Genomic DNA, 14,237 nt, shown 5'->3' on the forward strand with positions numbered 1-14,237 from the left:
TGTTGATTGTTTATTTAAATGCTACATACATTTATTTAAAAAACTTATTGTCTATGTAGTCAGAAGTGAAAATTTGAGAAGTTATTTTCTTTATTGAACATTTTTTTAAAAGTATGTAAATTAGAGGTAGTACAGAGATATAAAATGCTAAAATTTTATACTAAAATACATTAAATGCCCAATAAATTTTAATGGGAAAGTGACATTTCTCTTACACAGAACATCCTTGAGGTAACTAAAACATTGATTATATACTTCTGAACAGCTGAAATGGGAAAGCCCATCTATTATATGAGTAAATGGCTTGCCGTATAATCCCAAATGAATCACCAAGGTGAGCAACTCGGCGAGCAGGTTTACACGATGTGCTTTCATCAATATGGTCACAATCCAGTTTCTTTTCTTCAACATTCTTACCCTGTTAAAAAGTAAATCATACATTTAGATGACCGATACCGAAAGTAGTTAATAAGTTGCATAAAAAGTGTAATAAATTGTCACAATAAATACCAGTAAAGAGATACAAAAAAGGAAATAGAAACATTACATACAAATGAGGGTAATGAATAGAGATTGCTCTGGAATATGCAGTACCTGATTTTCCTAATAACAGATTAAATATCAGGTATTGCACTTTTTCAAGTTGCCATTCTATTTCAAGAGTTTTAAAACATGATGTGAAACTTTTTGTCAGCAAAAATGATTTTTTTTACAGATTTATATTGTTCAGTGAAGACTAAATAGAGCACATCACTAAAGTAATCTTAAAATTAAAGATTTTTGGCATCTGTGTAAGTACATTAAAAGTGTAAATACAGTTTAGAGGTTGTATATCCAACAATAACTTTATGAGAAAGCTCACAAGATGTATTGTTGCTTTGTGATGATAAATATTAAATCCTTCAGGTTATTTTCTGGGATAACGAATTTGTGTAAACGTCTGGAGAAAAGACATTCCACTTAATTAGCATAAAAACGTTGGAGTAACATTTTTATGCTACTACTATTGGAATTTGATCTTCCACGTTGAAGATCAAATTCCACCTGGGGAAGATCAAATTCCACCTGGTGAGACAAAAAATTATCGGAGAGAAAATCATGGTGGCTCAGAGGTAAAAAAAAAAAAAAACATTAAACACACAAAGAGAGAAACGGTTACTTTTAAAATGTATCCCTTCAAGTGAGCAATTAAACGAAAGCAAGGGCTTGACTTTAGAGCATTATTTCATTCTGCCTTTTGAACAATCTTATATTTTCTCTCCAGTTTGCTTATTTAGATTTTAAAGTTACAACCCCAATCAGAAATACAGAAGTACAAAGGGTTAAATAAATGGAGCAGTACTCAGTCCAGGTCAGAATTTGTTCCCTTTAGCTTTGTTAGTTAAGTAGATTTGCAAAAAAATTAGAAAGTCAAAAAGTTCAGCAACCCAGAAACTTGTGAAAATTATATAAACCTTACATTTAATTACAGCTAAAACCCAAAAGCATGTCACCTTAGTGAGTATAGCATCATGTATTTGGGTCCATTTTGCATGACTTACAGTATCAACATTATGAGAATGAAAGCCTGTAATGTCCAGGATGCCTACTGGTTTAGCATTGACCTTTTGTAGTTTCCCCTTGAAAGTGTCGATGACCATCTGCTGGCCAACGCTCAGCAGTCTGAGTGTTGGCTGATCACATTAGTTAGGTCATTGAGATGACATTTGTTGTGCACTGGTGCCAATATAGATAAACTTTATTCAAATTTGACTTTGGATTGAGTTCCTGAGACTTTTTCCCCCAGTACAATTATAGATGTACAGTACAGACCAAAAGTTTGGACACACCTTTATTTTCATGACTATTGACATTGTAGATTCACACTGAAGGCATCAAAACTATGAATAACACATGTAGAAATATGCACTAAACAAAAAGGTGTAAAACTGAAAATACCCCTTATATCCTAGTTTCTTCAAAGTAGCAACCTTTTGCTGTGATTACTGCTTTGCACACACTCTGCATTTTCTTGATGAGCTTCAAGAGGTAGTCACCTGAAATGGTTTTCACTTCATAGGTCAACCTGCCCTGTCAGGTTAATAAGTGGGATTTCTTGCCTTATAAATAGTCATAAAAATAAAGAAAACCCATTGAATTAGAAGGTGTGTCCAAACTTTTGGTCTGTACTGTATGTGTAAAAGCATTTTGGGATATCTTGCCAATTCAATAAAGCAAGCAAAACTTCACATTAGAAAATACAAAGATTTCTATTTAAAAAGGAGAAAAAAAAACCAGACCAAAGTAAGTTAGTAGAAAATACATTTTCAGCCTTTATTTTCCAGATGAAAGTAAATTTTGTTTTTAATTTCTTGCAAGTTGTCTGACCTCAAACACTTTTATTCAGTAGTTTAGTAATCAGCAGAGGATACCGCAGCAGAAATCAGTGACAGTAAACCAATCCATGATGGTCTGAGATGTTCTGGAGCTCAGCAGAACCCGGTCAGATGTTTGTTGGTGCAGTTTGACTTTGATCAGAGAGGAAGGGGTAAAATGGCTGCATGGCGTGGTAGAAGTGTTGATGCTCCTGCTGACTTGATGGAACTAGGTGTGAAGAAGTCATCGCTGGAGGATTAAGAAATCCTCCAGCGATGACTGGAGGATTTCTTAATCCAATCCCAGCGATTGGGAGGATTGGGTTGGGCACAACATAAACGGGTATAAAACGGTGTTGTTGGTATAAAGGCTTTTCAGAAGGAGGCGGGTCAGTGAAGGCCACTGGAGCAGGAGCATTTTGTAACTGGGAAAGATGATTGAAAGGATAGAACATGGGGATCTGGAAGACCTGAGGATGGAGGTACTGTGGTTTGAAATCTGCATCATCTGCAGTTTGTTCCTGTGGAGATTGTGGGTATTTAGAAAACGATGGGAAGGGATACTGAAACAGCGCTGGAAACTCTGGCTGCAGAGAAGGCTTCTCACTCCCTGTTGGAGCAGGTGTGGTCACAATAGCCTCTGCGCTTGTTGCAGGAAGTGGTAAGGGGGTTGTTGTTGGCAGAAAAACTCCAGACATCATGGGGAATTCTTGGAAAAGTGGAACTGGATACTGAGACAGTGGTGTCTGAGGTAACTGGTGCTGACTTGTGTGTGCATTTCCATCTCTGGTAGGATGCGCTGGTGATTCAGATCCAGGAAACAAAAAGAAGTTGGGCAGTAAAGGAGAGTTCTGATTTTCTGGCATCTTTTGGTTTTCAGAGAAGTCTGCAGCAACAAAGGAAAACGGCAACGGAGCCACAAACCCAGGACTTTGTGTTGATTCCAAGAACTGCGAAAATATTGGCAATTGAGGGAACTGAAGTTGCAGGGCTTTGTTGCTGTCAATAGAGGGCGCAGCTCTTCCTGTGGTGAGGTCAGGGTTTGGTACTGGAGGACAAGATGCTGCCAGTTCAAAATCTGCCCACTGCAGAGAGAGCAAGTACTCCCCATCCTGCAACACAAGACACAATCAGAAGCAAATCTATAGTTCAGTTTCCATGTTTGACCACAAGAGGGCCTCATCATACCTTGAACTCCACACACAAGTCTTTGTTGTAAGGTGCGATGAGCGTCAGTTCACCAAAAGACTCATTAAAAGTCAACCTGCAGCTGATGCATGCTGATGACGAAGGTTGCCATGTCCCAGACACTGCAACAGTTTTAACAAGAAATTTAGCCAAATGTGTTTTAATAACTAGAGAACGTTTTAAAAGGAATCATGTAAATGCACAGAACTAATGTCCATTACTGGTAACATTTAACCTCCATCCTGAAAAATCAAAATTAGTAAAATAAAGGCTGCAGAGTGCTTTGCAAAATACCGTAAACATTTCACATTGCAACCAGAGTGGAAGACATTATGATTTAATACGACAAATCGATAAACCTCTGATTTCACTCACTCTGAATTGGATAAATATCAGAATTAAACATTTGCAAGTCTCCCCATAAAGACTTAAAAAATTTATTTGCCGTTTGTATTGATTGTATTTGAGCAAATTTGTGAAAAGTCCTTTTAACCTCGTTTGTAACTTTTGTTTTTAGAAGGACTAATTACTCATTATCCAGAGACGACAGATGGGAGGGGAGGTTAATAATTATGGCGCATTTATAAAAATATCAATGTGTATTTTCAGGATTGCACCGTCTTCATCTCCTTGCATCCTCTAACCAACTCTAACCAGATTCCCTGTCCTTGCTGAAATTAGGGATCCCACAGCATGATGCTGCCACTACCATGTTACTGTGGGGGATTTATTTGGTGTGATGTGCAGTGTTATACATGTTAGTTCTCCTATCATGTGTATTTTTGCCAAAAAGTAATTTTAGTCTCATCTGACCAAAGGACTCTCGGTCACATAAAGCAACAGTCAGCAAAAAAAATAAAATAAAATTGTTTTGGCTTTCCCATAATTGATGTTCCTCTTGTCACCTTCCCATAAAGGCCAGATTTAATCCCACAACTAATGATTGTTAGTTGTGTGGCATAAATCTGTTATCACATAAACAGATTTTCCCACCTGAGCAACACATCTCTGCAGTTCCTCCACAGTTACTATGAAATCCTCTTAAACAGATAAAATGCTCCAGTATCAGTTTTAATACAGTCAATTGCTCTCATGTGGTAATATATTATTACATAAAGTACACTGAAGTTTGTGGTTGCAACCTGAAAATATTCAAAAAGTTACAACCATTTTTGCAAACCACTACCATAAACACAACATACCTTTTACTTTGAGTTCATTTGCTGGAACGCCGCGAATCGTCACCACCATCTTGTCTGGAAAGCAGAAAATGGAAGGCAGTGGCAACATACCAGGGCAGGACATGGTCATCGGTTCCCCCCATAATCGCAGCGGTAAGGAATATTCATCCTCCTGTGGAAAGGAAGCCCAAGGCAAGGTTGGCCTTTTTTTATAAATGTTAAAACAAAATCTGGCCCAGCATAGAAGAAAACTTATACCTGCTTGTTAACATGACAGCCCTGATAGGAGACCGCATACTGCACATCTCTGCGGGATCGCTTCACAAAAAAGCCACATGTAGAGGGCACCTGGGACAGAGGAGTAAGAGGCTCCTCACCTGCTTGAAATTCAAAGATGATATTAATCTTCTCTTTGCATACTGAACAGCAGTTCTGACTCTGTACAAAATAAAAAATTGACCAACCGCTGTCGATGAGAAAATGATGAGTTCCTCTCCGTTTGACAGAGAGGGTCATCTGGTTGCTGCCACAATTCACCGATGGAGCCAGGCGCTTAAGCTTTGCAGAGTGCAACGCTAAAACACAAGTAGAGATTAAACCGAAAAATTCTGCCCAAAATACACACAAGTGTCATTATTCATTTAAATAAAAATCAGGGAAGTAGTCGAATAGATAAAAGGCAAACCGTTCCAAAAAAAAAAAAAAAAAAAAGGACGGAGTACAAAATATTTCCACGTCGCTATTAGTCCTGCTAAATTCTTTAAATGCAGGCCTATCAATCTAGAAAACATCTACATTAACTTTTTAATAGACTAAGTGATATTCTTGCAGATATGCTAAACAAATGAAAAAAAACACAGGATGCACTGATTGTGAAATTCTATGCAGCTCGTTATTAGCAACCATTTCCATTGTGTTTCCAAAGTTACAGCAGATCAGTAACACCAACAGGGTCAAATAAATGTTTCACTTCAAGAAAAATAATTAAATAACAGAGTCTGTAACAAGTAAGGGACTGTAACAAGTCAGTACACAATAAATGTCATAAAGCAATCTAAATAAATTAGTTGGTAAGGAACAGCGTTGGGGTCTTACTAGAAGATTTCCCCTTAAAATATTTTTGCAGAATATAAACATTTACTTAACATTTTATCCAGTTCATGGTACAAACTGTGGCTGAAGGCTTCTGTTTGGTCATTTATTCACAAGGTTTCAATACATAACCTGAAGCTTTTGAGGCATTTGACCGACATCAAGGCATGTTGGTTTAGCATAAACGTTTTACATGAATGCTGTATAAAAATGTGTGGCAGACTGTAGCGTCAGCTCAGAGACCAAAAGCCCTGTATTTAATATCCCAGTAACAGAGATATTATTTTGTAAAATGCCCTGGTTTTATTATAATAGACACATGAGGCTTTTGAGGTACAACATGCATTATTTTTTAAAAAAAAAGCTATGACAGACAAAAAATATACATTTAGTGGTACTTTAGTCCATAAAATTGCTTTTGAGGAAAGGGTAACTCAATTAAAAAGATGCTTGTATCAAAAACGAGACATTTGGCATCATAAGGTTAGAAATATTTTGTTTTGCATTTTAGGAGATAAATTTGCTATGCCAGGGTTAATTTACATGATATTCTCAGCATTAATTTATTATACCCCCATGTGAAAGATTAAAAAACGCTTTTTTCATAATAAACAAATCGTCATCACATAAAATCTCTACACTACTGAAAGCATTCCATGTTAAGTACCAACACAATTGCTTAAATATGCAGGAAAATATTTATATGCTAATAAAACTCACCATTGGTGGAATTGAAGTCTCCCTTTTGGTCATATGAAAAGCGAAGTGAACCAGGTTCACCTTTCCGACCAGACCCCACCCGGCTGAGGTGGTGACTGCCTGGGACTGCTGCAGGTCTTTCCTCCTCCGCTTCACCAGAGAGTCCATCACACACAACGCAGGACCTCAGGACGATGGTCAATGCGAAATACGACAAAATACTCCTCAAAGGCATCACACCTCTTCAGATTGTACAGGTAGTTTGCTTGTAAAAACTTCAGCGAACCGCCAGGACCTTTGGGGCGTCCGACGACCGAACATATACTGTGAAATTAATTAACCAATCAGGCAGCGGTACGTCACAAAGCGCACCTGTGTATTGCAGTGCTGTGATGATGATGATCACGACTAAGATGTTGTGTTTGAGTGAAAAAAGGAAATATAAAATCTGGTTGAATTTTAAGAAAAAAACATTTAAAAAGGAGAGAGTTGTTTAAGATTCAACCTAAACATGATGCATGTTTCTGATTTTTGCAGTTTAGTTTTTTATGTTATGAAGATATTTTGAATTGATATACAGTTACTTATATTATATTATTATTGGTAGTTTGGCTAACTTTAAATGAAATCAATCAATCAAATGAATTTACCATCAATTTATTGAAACATTAGATAGTGTTTGTCTGGGATCTTTAACAGACAAGCATGCAAAAACAGAGACACACAAAAGATTAAACATATAAAATAAAAACAATTGTGCTTTATAATAATATCCAACAGATTTAAACAGACCCTTTTACAGAGGGAATGACCTTCCCTGTTTCTCACAGTTTCCTCTGCATGGTTTCTTTTGCTGTCGTACTGCAGCTGAGTTACCACTTCAATGTCCGCAGGTCACAGCCTGAGCACAGCACTCTTTAGCAGCAGTGACCAAGTATTTAAGAGAGCTAACAGCATTAAAATCTTTGTAGTATCTCAGAGAAAACTCCAACAAACATTGCTTCCTATACTAGCATTCTCACCACATGAGCTGTAGTTGAATGATCCTCTCCTTCATTCTGTTCATGAAAAAGCAGCTCAGGCCTTGATTTGTTTGACATCTTCCCTACACTTTTGTTCAATATTCCTATGAATATTGCAGGTAGCATCTGCAAATTTAAACGATCAGGTTTAACTCATTTGTTGTACACAGTTGGGTTTCCACAGTGTTGACATCAATAACCTGATTACACAACCTTGAGAGAGTCCAGTGGGATGAAGGTGAAAATGTTTTTTTCCAAGGTCGACTGACTTTGTGTCAGAGCTGTCAAAGTTAATTTAAAGCATAATTTACTTTTGTTTCTTTTGTACATTTTAAAATCAATCAACCAAATAACATTTTTAAAATGTACAGTTTATCAAAAAATCTAGCTTATGAAAATTACAGATGAATCCTATTTTTCATTACATAGTTTTTAATACAAACTTATGTGAAATAATTAATACATTTAATACAATAATGAATACATACAAACTTGAAAGCTCAGTTTTACTGGTGTGATTTGTGAAGAATGTAATCAATATAGTAAGCACTTTTCCTCTTGTTTTTTAAACAAGTATTAGTCCTAACATTTTCTCCTCTGCACCAACTTTTCCATGATTTTTATTGGTTAACGAGCCAGGTCAATGAAACATCTCCTTTGTCCCATGGAGTGGTGAAACAAATGAGTCAGTGTGCAAACCATAAAATGTTTAAAAACTATAAATAACTTGTTTAAAGAAATGCTTGAGGAGAAAAATCAAAGGCCAAATGCTTTGAAATGTTAGATGTGAGTCAGAGTCCCTGACATTGTGGCATCCTTTTTTCTCAGAATAACAAACAGATATCAAGAGCTTAATACATATAGAACTGATAGCCAGTGAGCGGGTTTGACATTATATATTATTTTATTCATTTTCTTTGTTTACAAATGCAACATAAAATCCTTCAAGCATTTATAACTAAACAAATCTGATACAAAAAGTGTAGAAATATGGTGGACCTTAATAAAAAAAACTCATCTGTTCTACATAACATCAACTAAAACTGTTTTACTAACCGTCATATTAATGCAAAAAACCCAGTAGGTCCATTTGTACTTTGTTCTTCTTTCAGATTGTGTCCTAAAATAAATACACACCAGAATAGATTTAAGAGAATAAATCAAAAATCTATAGAAATATTGACATTATAATTACAACCAAACTGGCCTTTCCTAAAAAATGAGCAAAGTTTTAATTCAAAGTTGAATAGTTACACTTATAGGAAACCATCTTTTGCAACAGTTTTATACGTAATGCAGCATAACATTGTGGGTTTAAAAAAAATTATTTAGCATTTTTAAAGACTCTACCCTAATGAGCCTAGAGATCAGTAACGTCGTCATCAGACCAGTCATTTTGGAGCATCACTCCAGTAAATTGTTCTCCCGTTGGTTCAGCAGCTGGAGATCCAATCCTGCTATTAAAATCTGGTGTGGCATTTACTGACTGTGCTGGCTCCTTGGTCTGGAAATGGTCTAAAGATGCAGAAATGGACTCCGTATCCATCATCCACCCATATCTGACGTAGGCTGGAGGAAATGTGGTTGGTCCCCTCTCTCCATCTGTGCCCAAACTTTGAGTCCAAGAGGGAGGGGGAGGCGTGAAGACAGCCCCAGCTATGAGCTGCCCGTGACAAAGGGCGTTGTCAATGCTGAGCCTGAGGTTGATGGGAGACGGGGGTCGCATGTCGAACTCTATAAGTGAGAGGACACATTCTCGTTCACCAACTTTCTGCCACAGCAGCGCAGTCTGAGAGTCAGAGCTGCTGATGCTAACAGGATCAGAACTATAGTCCAGTTTAGAGGGAGCCTGCTTATCACCATGCAGTGCATTGTTGCTGACACCAGATCTAGACATGTTATGCTTTGCAATGTTGTTTGGCATCAAATCTTCCAAGGACTTCTCTGATTTCCCCCTCAGGCCTCTTTGCATGCAAACCAAAACTCTTTGCCACAAGCTTTTCTTTACTTCCTTTTTAGAGATATTATCTCTACCCTGTAAATCAACGCCTCTTGCTTGGCCTTTAGATGGCGTCCAGAAGACCCAGGATCCAAGAAAAAGGACAGAGAATCCCCATGCTAACTCAAAAATCCTGGCCCAGAACTGACTGAGCCACCAACCCCAGCTAAAGCGCCTCCAGTTCCCCAGGAGCCCATAGAGCCAAAGAACACTGTATATCTGAATGCTGCAACAGAGAACACCAAGGAAGGCGCACACAGCCGTTACTCGCTTTCCGAGCCTCTTTGTCCTCTGAGAGGGAACCCACTCTGGGACAGCAGATCTGGAGAAAGGTTGTGAATGGGAGAGGGACTTGGTGAGGATTCCCAGGCAGAAAGGGATACCCCAGCAAAGGGAGATGGTCTGCAACAAAAGAGGAAAAGCTGGGGGCAAAGTTGAAGAGTACAGATCGGCTAAAAGTAAGAAAGTGCAGTGCGATACACCAAGGACTCCAACCACCCATGGGGACTGCAGCTTTGAAGGGAGAGATGTTACTTTTATCCCTCGGAGCGTGACAAGAGCGAGGACAACCTGCGTCCACAGAAGAAGCAGCAGAGGAATATTATGTAGAGCTGCCAGAGTAGCATGAGGCAGGATCTGACGGGTACCGTAAGGATCGACGAGGAGGAGGGTTGTGCGCAGAGCACCTGCTACAGCAAGGAAACTATTAGAAAGCGTGAGGGCATCACAAAGGGTATGAGGAAGAGTGCACGCTCCAGCAATTCCCAAAGCCGCCAGAGCTGTTATCAACACGAAAAGGCTTGCAGATCCAAAGACATGCAGCTCCCAAGCAAATGCCAGGGTACGGCTCATGTCATCCCACAGCAGGCTGGTGCCATTGAAGCTGTTAAAGATCGTGCAATGCAAGGCGCCGAGTACGCATGGGCTTCCTGGTCTCGACAGGCTGGGATCATTCATGAAGGTAAACACACTGGTTTGGACTGGGATTCTGGAGTGGTCTTCACCTGAAAGAGAGAAATGTCTTATTTTTTCGTATACACAAGAATTAAATAAAGAATCATTTCAGGTAGTGGCCTTCACACAACCATGAACTTGATTTGCATTCCAACCAGGGCTGCACCGATTACAGTTTTCTGGACGATCGCCGATTACCGATTTTCAAAAAGGCTGACCTATTGATTCGAATTTTGGCTGATTCGTCTGAAACGTTGCTAAATATAGCAACAAAGTTGCTGAGTTGGTAACAGTAGGGTGACTATTGTTAACTGTGAACGTGCAGACGTGACCTGGTGGGCCGGTCTGTCAGTCAAACCTCTCTGACAGGAGAGCAGAAGAGGACAGTGGTTGATTTTTAGACCTTTGCTGAGGAAGATATTAGCGGATAAGATCAGCTTCACATGTAAGTATCAGCCGATCACAGATCTCCCAAAATTAAGGAAATCGACGCTGATAAAACGGTGCACCCCTAATGCCAACAAAGCCTCACTCACTCAAATTCACCAGTGAGAATAATATCGTATTTAAGCCTTGCACTTCAAAAGTGTATGAAGACGAGTAGCTTTAAGTAAACGGTGCTCCAGCATTGACTTTCTACACGTCTGATACAGTTATGTACATAATTTGATCTCCAGGTAACTTATATCAACACAGATATTTTTTTAAGCATGCCAAAGCAAAAAATTCACTTTACCATTTCTTGCCTGCTTTACAAAGTTTTGCATCATGACCATCGCAGCTTGGAGCCGCCATGTTTATTGGACATAGGTAACTTTGCCACAAAGTTTGCATAAATGTTATTGAAATTGCACCAATGAGGCAGTAATGAAGTTCAAATGAATAGAGATTAGGTTTCTCTGATTTCCACTTTAAACATTAAACCACGTTGGAACTAATTTGGCAGTTTTTGCTTTGTTGTCTATGAGGTGAACCACATGGTTTACACTGTATGCAAACGTTTGGATTCGAACACAGTAAAAATAAAGCTGTGTTAAGAACATGTAATTATTCTGCCATTTAGCAAATTCTAATAATTTTGGTAATCTTAACGAATATAAAAAACAAATTCAACTTGAGTCCATGTCAGATGGTGATGAAAAAGGTTATAACTTTTAATATACAGTAATTTACTAAATTAGAAAATCCATTCCAATTTGTTGGGAAAAAAAGTACCTCACATTTCTATATGAAAAGGTTTTTTATTTGTCTGATATAATATTTTAATCTTAAATCTCATTCTTTCATTGACTCGGCAGAAAATACTTTAAATTGATCAGAAACCAAAAAGCTTGGAATCATCAATCGATGTGTAATTAATCCATATAATGTGTTTTACTTAGTGACTTAAGTTACTGAAATAAATCAAATCTTCAGTAATATTTTTTAATTTACTGAATATGACTGTTGTGTATGTAAGTATCTGGTTTTAACTGTATATTATACCAGCCAATCATACTCTAATAATCTGAAGGAATAAAATGAGATTATAATGTGTTTGAGTTTAAATCAAGTTTACCTTTCTGCCAGTCATCATCACCATCAAAAGAGGCGTCCTCAGAGAACACAGTGGAGCGTTCAGATCCTGTAACTGAACCTTTAGTTTTGTCTGCTCCTTGGTTGTGAGCTCCTGAGCTGTAAACACTTAGTGCTGGTCTTGTGGTTAATGTGATTCCAGTCCCTGAGTGGTTTGCATTCCTCAATCGCTCAGACTCCTTTCGGACTGCAGTCTCCTCGTTGCTGAGCTCCAGTAAAGTCAGAATGTCAGCAGTCTGTCCGCTGCCCTCCACAAGGCCCTCTGAACCAAATGTGTCTCTGCCGGCTACATTTTTCAGCCTGTCAGTGTTTCCACCTGCACTTTGAGGTATCTCGACAGTATCAGAGGCAGCTACTGAATCCAACGTCTGAGTGAGACTTCCAAGTGAACAGAGAGATGCAGTTAGAGCGACGAAAAGAAAAGCTGAGAGACCCATTTTTGTTGATTTACAGCCACGGTCTGTGGAGACAAGGCAAAAAAGAATTGGGGATTAGTCATCACATCTTTAAGAAAATCTATTTTTGAAAACATCCTTAATTAAAAGCATTTTTTTTTACGAGAAACAAGTGTTTTATGGTATACTATTTAGGATAATTGCCAATATGTTCACAGTAGAAAGATTTCAAAGGTTAAGACTCTTAAGAGTCACAGAGATATCCAAGATGATCATGTGTTTTAATCCTGTAATTCCCTGAGTAATCCAAAGGGTTTACAAACCGCACAGCATCTGCAGACGGTTTGACCCAGCAAAAACAAATATGTAGAAAAAAAAATAGAAAAAGGAGTAAGCATGGAGGCTCACAATGAGTCAGAACTATTTATGCTGTTTGGAGTATAAATGTTGTGATGACACTTGCATCACTTGTGAAAAGTGTATAATAAAAGCTACAATGACCATGTCTGTTTTCACAACTTATGTCTTCTTACTGTAACATAATCAAGTACTTTGAATTTTAGGTCCAACAGCACTTGAGATTGCAATATAAACTTCAACACTTACAGTTTAGGTAGAATAAGATTAAATATTGAGTATCCAAAAAAAAATACTGAGATTTTTGTCCATTCAATTCAACATTTAATTATTTACAAAATAATGTTTTGAAAGCAGAATGTGAAGCAAGATATTTATTATTTACACATTTCAATATTCGGCTGCAAGAACAAAATAAACTAAAAACGAAAACTGCTTATAAATAGGCCTACATGATAACTGGAGAGGTACCTGTTGCTCCTGACAATCCTCTGCCTTCCTCTTCAGGGTTTCAGTGGTTGCGCTCCATCTTTATTGCTGCAGGGCTTCTCATTGATTTCTAACGTGGAACATAAACATCTCACTGAATACAGCTACTGAACAGAGGGTTTGGAGGCACGCTCACACACGTCTAACCTTTCAAGCTGACGTCTTAGTCCTCTTACTGCACCAGCTGCTTCCTTGGCCTTTTCCCATCCAGGATGACCTGAATAACTACAGCTGCTTGTGAAGTGTAAAAAAAGTCTATGAAAATCAGCTGAAAAAGTTGCCTTTTATTTTGCAAAATACAATTTATAGCTTTTTTTCTTTATTTTTGATTAATGAAAGCCTGCAAAAGCCTCACCTGACTTTTTGCAACATTTGTTTGAAGGTAAATCCCTTCGCAAAGGGATTACTTTAAGAACCTTACAGTGGCACCGAGTCACATGAGGCGATGATGTGAAGCCAAGAAGACACGAGCACATGCTCAATTTATGACAACTATTATTTTACATATATACACATTGTACCATATTTCACACCTGGAATTAACTATGGACAGAAGGTGGTCTGTGTGTTGTGTGATAAAACATAATTATTAATTAATTGAGTGTCCGCTATCATTGATATGAAAGCAATGTAATTGTTTTATGTCCCAGCCACTAACTTTAATGTATTTTATCTGGACTGTATTTGATAAACCAACACAAAGAAGAACATTTTGAAAGGCAATACTGCAAAGTTTTCAACATTTTTTGCAAATAAAAATATGAAACATGTGGCATGCATTTTCATTCAACCCCGGTCAATCGTTTGTAGAACCCCGTTTTGCAGCAATTTATTCTCAAAAGTTGCTATTTTGAAATTCATTTGTATTGCTTTATGTTAAATGTTGGTCTTTAAAACACTGGAATCTGCATATCACTTTACTTTTTCTCTTT

General features: G+C 37.9%; 2 protein-coding genes across 3 annotated transcripts; both read right to left on the reverse strand.

Annotated features, from left to right (window-relative positions):
* Positions 1 to 2,316: 2,316 nt before the first annotated feature.
* On the reverse strand, positions 2,317 to 6,808 carry LOC102233679. 2 transcript variants are annotated; one of them, XM_005807322.2, is made up of 6 exons: positions 6,536 to 6,808; positions 5,188 to 5,298; positions 4,982 to 5,100; positions 4,745 to 4,895; positions 3,543 to 3,664; positions 2,317 to 3,466 (listed from the first exon to the last, which is right to left on the reverse strand). In XM_005807322.2, exons 1-6 carry the CDS (start codon positions 6,747 to 6,749, stop codon positions 2,483 to 2,485), a joined length of 1,701 nt encoding a protein of 566 aa, XP_005807379.1. In that variant the 5' UTR covers positions 6,750 to 6,808; the 3' UTR covers positions 2,317 to 2,482. The 2 variants fall into 2 exon arrangements, with proteins under 2 accessions (XP_005807379.1, XP_023181247.1); XM_023325479.1 differs by having other exon boundaries at positions 4,982 to 5,103.
* Positions 6,809 to 8,833: 2,025 nt separating this feature from the next.
* On the reverse strand, positions 8,834 to 13,396 carry LOC111605886 (proline-rich transmembrane protein 3-like). The gene is made up of 3 exons (XM_023325467.1): positions 13,288 to 13,396; positions 12,048 to 12,524; positions 8,834 to 10,539 (listed from the first exon to the last, which is right to left on the reverse strand). The coding sequence occupies exons 2-3, from the start codon at positions 12,499 to 12,501 to the stop codon at positions 8,897 to 8,899; spliced, it is 2,097 nt and encodes a 698-aa protein (XP_023181235.1). The 5' UTR covers positions 12,502 to 12,524; positions 13,288 to 13,396; the 3' UTR covers positions 8,834 to 8,896.
* Between the last annotated feature and the right edge of the window lie 841 nt (positions 13,397 to 14,237).

This window comes from Xiphophorus maculatus, chromosome 20 (genome assembly GCF_002775205.1).
Source record: "Xiphophorus maculatus strain JP 163 A chromosome 20, X_maculatus-5.0-male, whole genome shotgun sequence".
NCBI lineage: Eukaryota > Metazoa > Chordata > Actinopteri > Cyprinodontiformes > Poeciliidae > Xiphophorus > Xiphophorus maculatus.

Bases quoted from the DNA above. Each gene is read 5' to 3' on its own strand.
- LOC102233679 (XM_023325479.1), bottom strand. From the start codon at position 6,749: ATGCCTTTGAGGAGTATTTTGTCGTATTTCGCATTGACCATCGTCCTG. The intron at 5,104-5,187 runs GTTGGTCAATTT...TTGAATTTCAAG, and splicing joins TCATTTTCTCATCGACAGCG to CAGGTGAGGAGCCTCTTACT. The intron at 4,896-4,981 runs GTATAAGTTTTC...TCCTTTCCACAG, and splicing joins GCTGTCATGTTAACAAGCAG to GAGGATGAATATTCCTTACC.
- LOC111605886 (XM_023325467.1), bottom strand. From the start codon at position 12,501: ATGGGTCTCTCAGCTTTTCTTTTCGTCGCTCTAACTGCATCTCTCTGT. The intron at 10,540-12,047 runs GTAAACTTGATT...TCTCTCTTTCAG, and splicing joins TGATGATGACTGGCAGAAAG to GTGAAGACCACTCCAGAATC.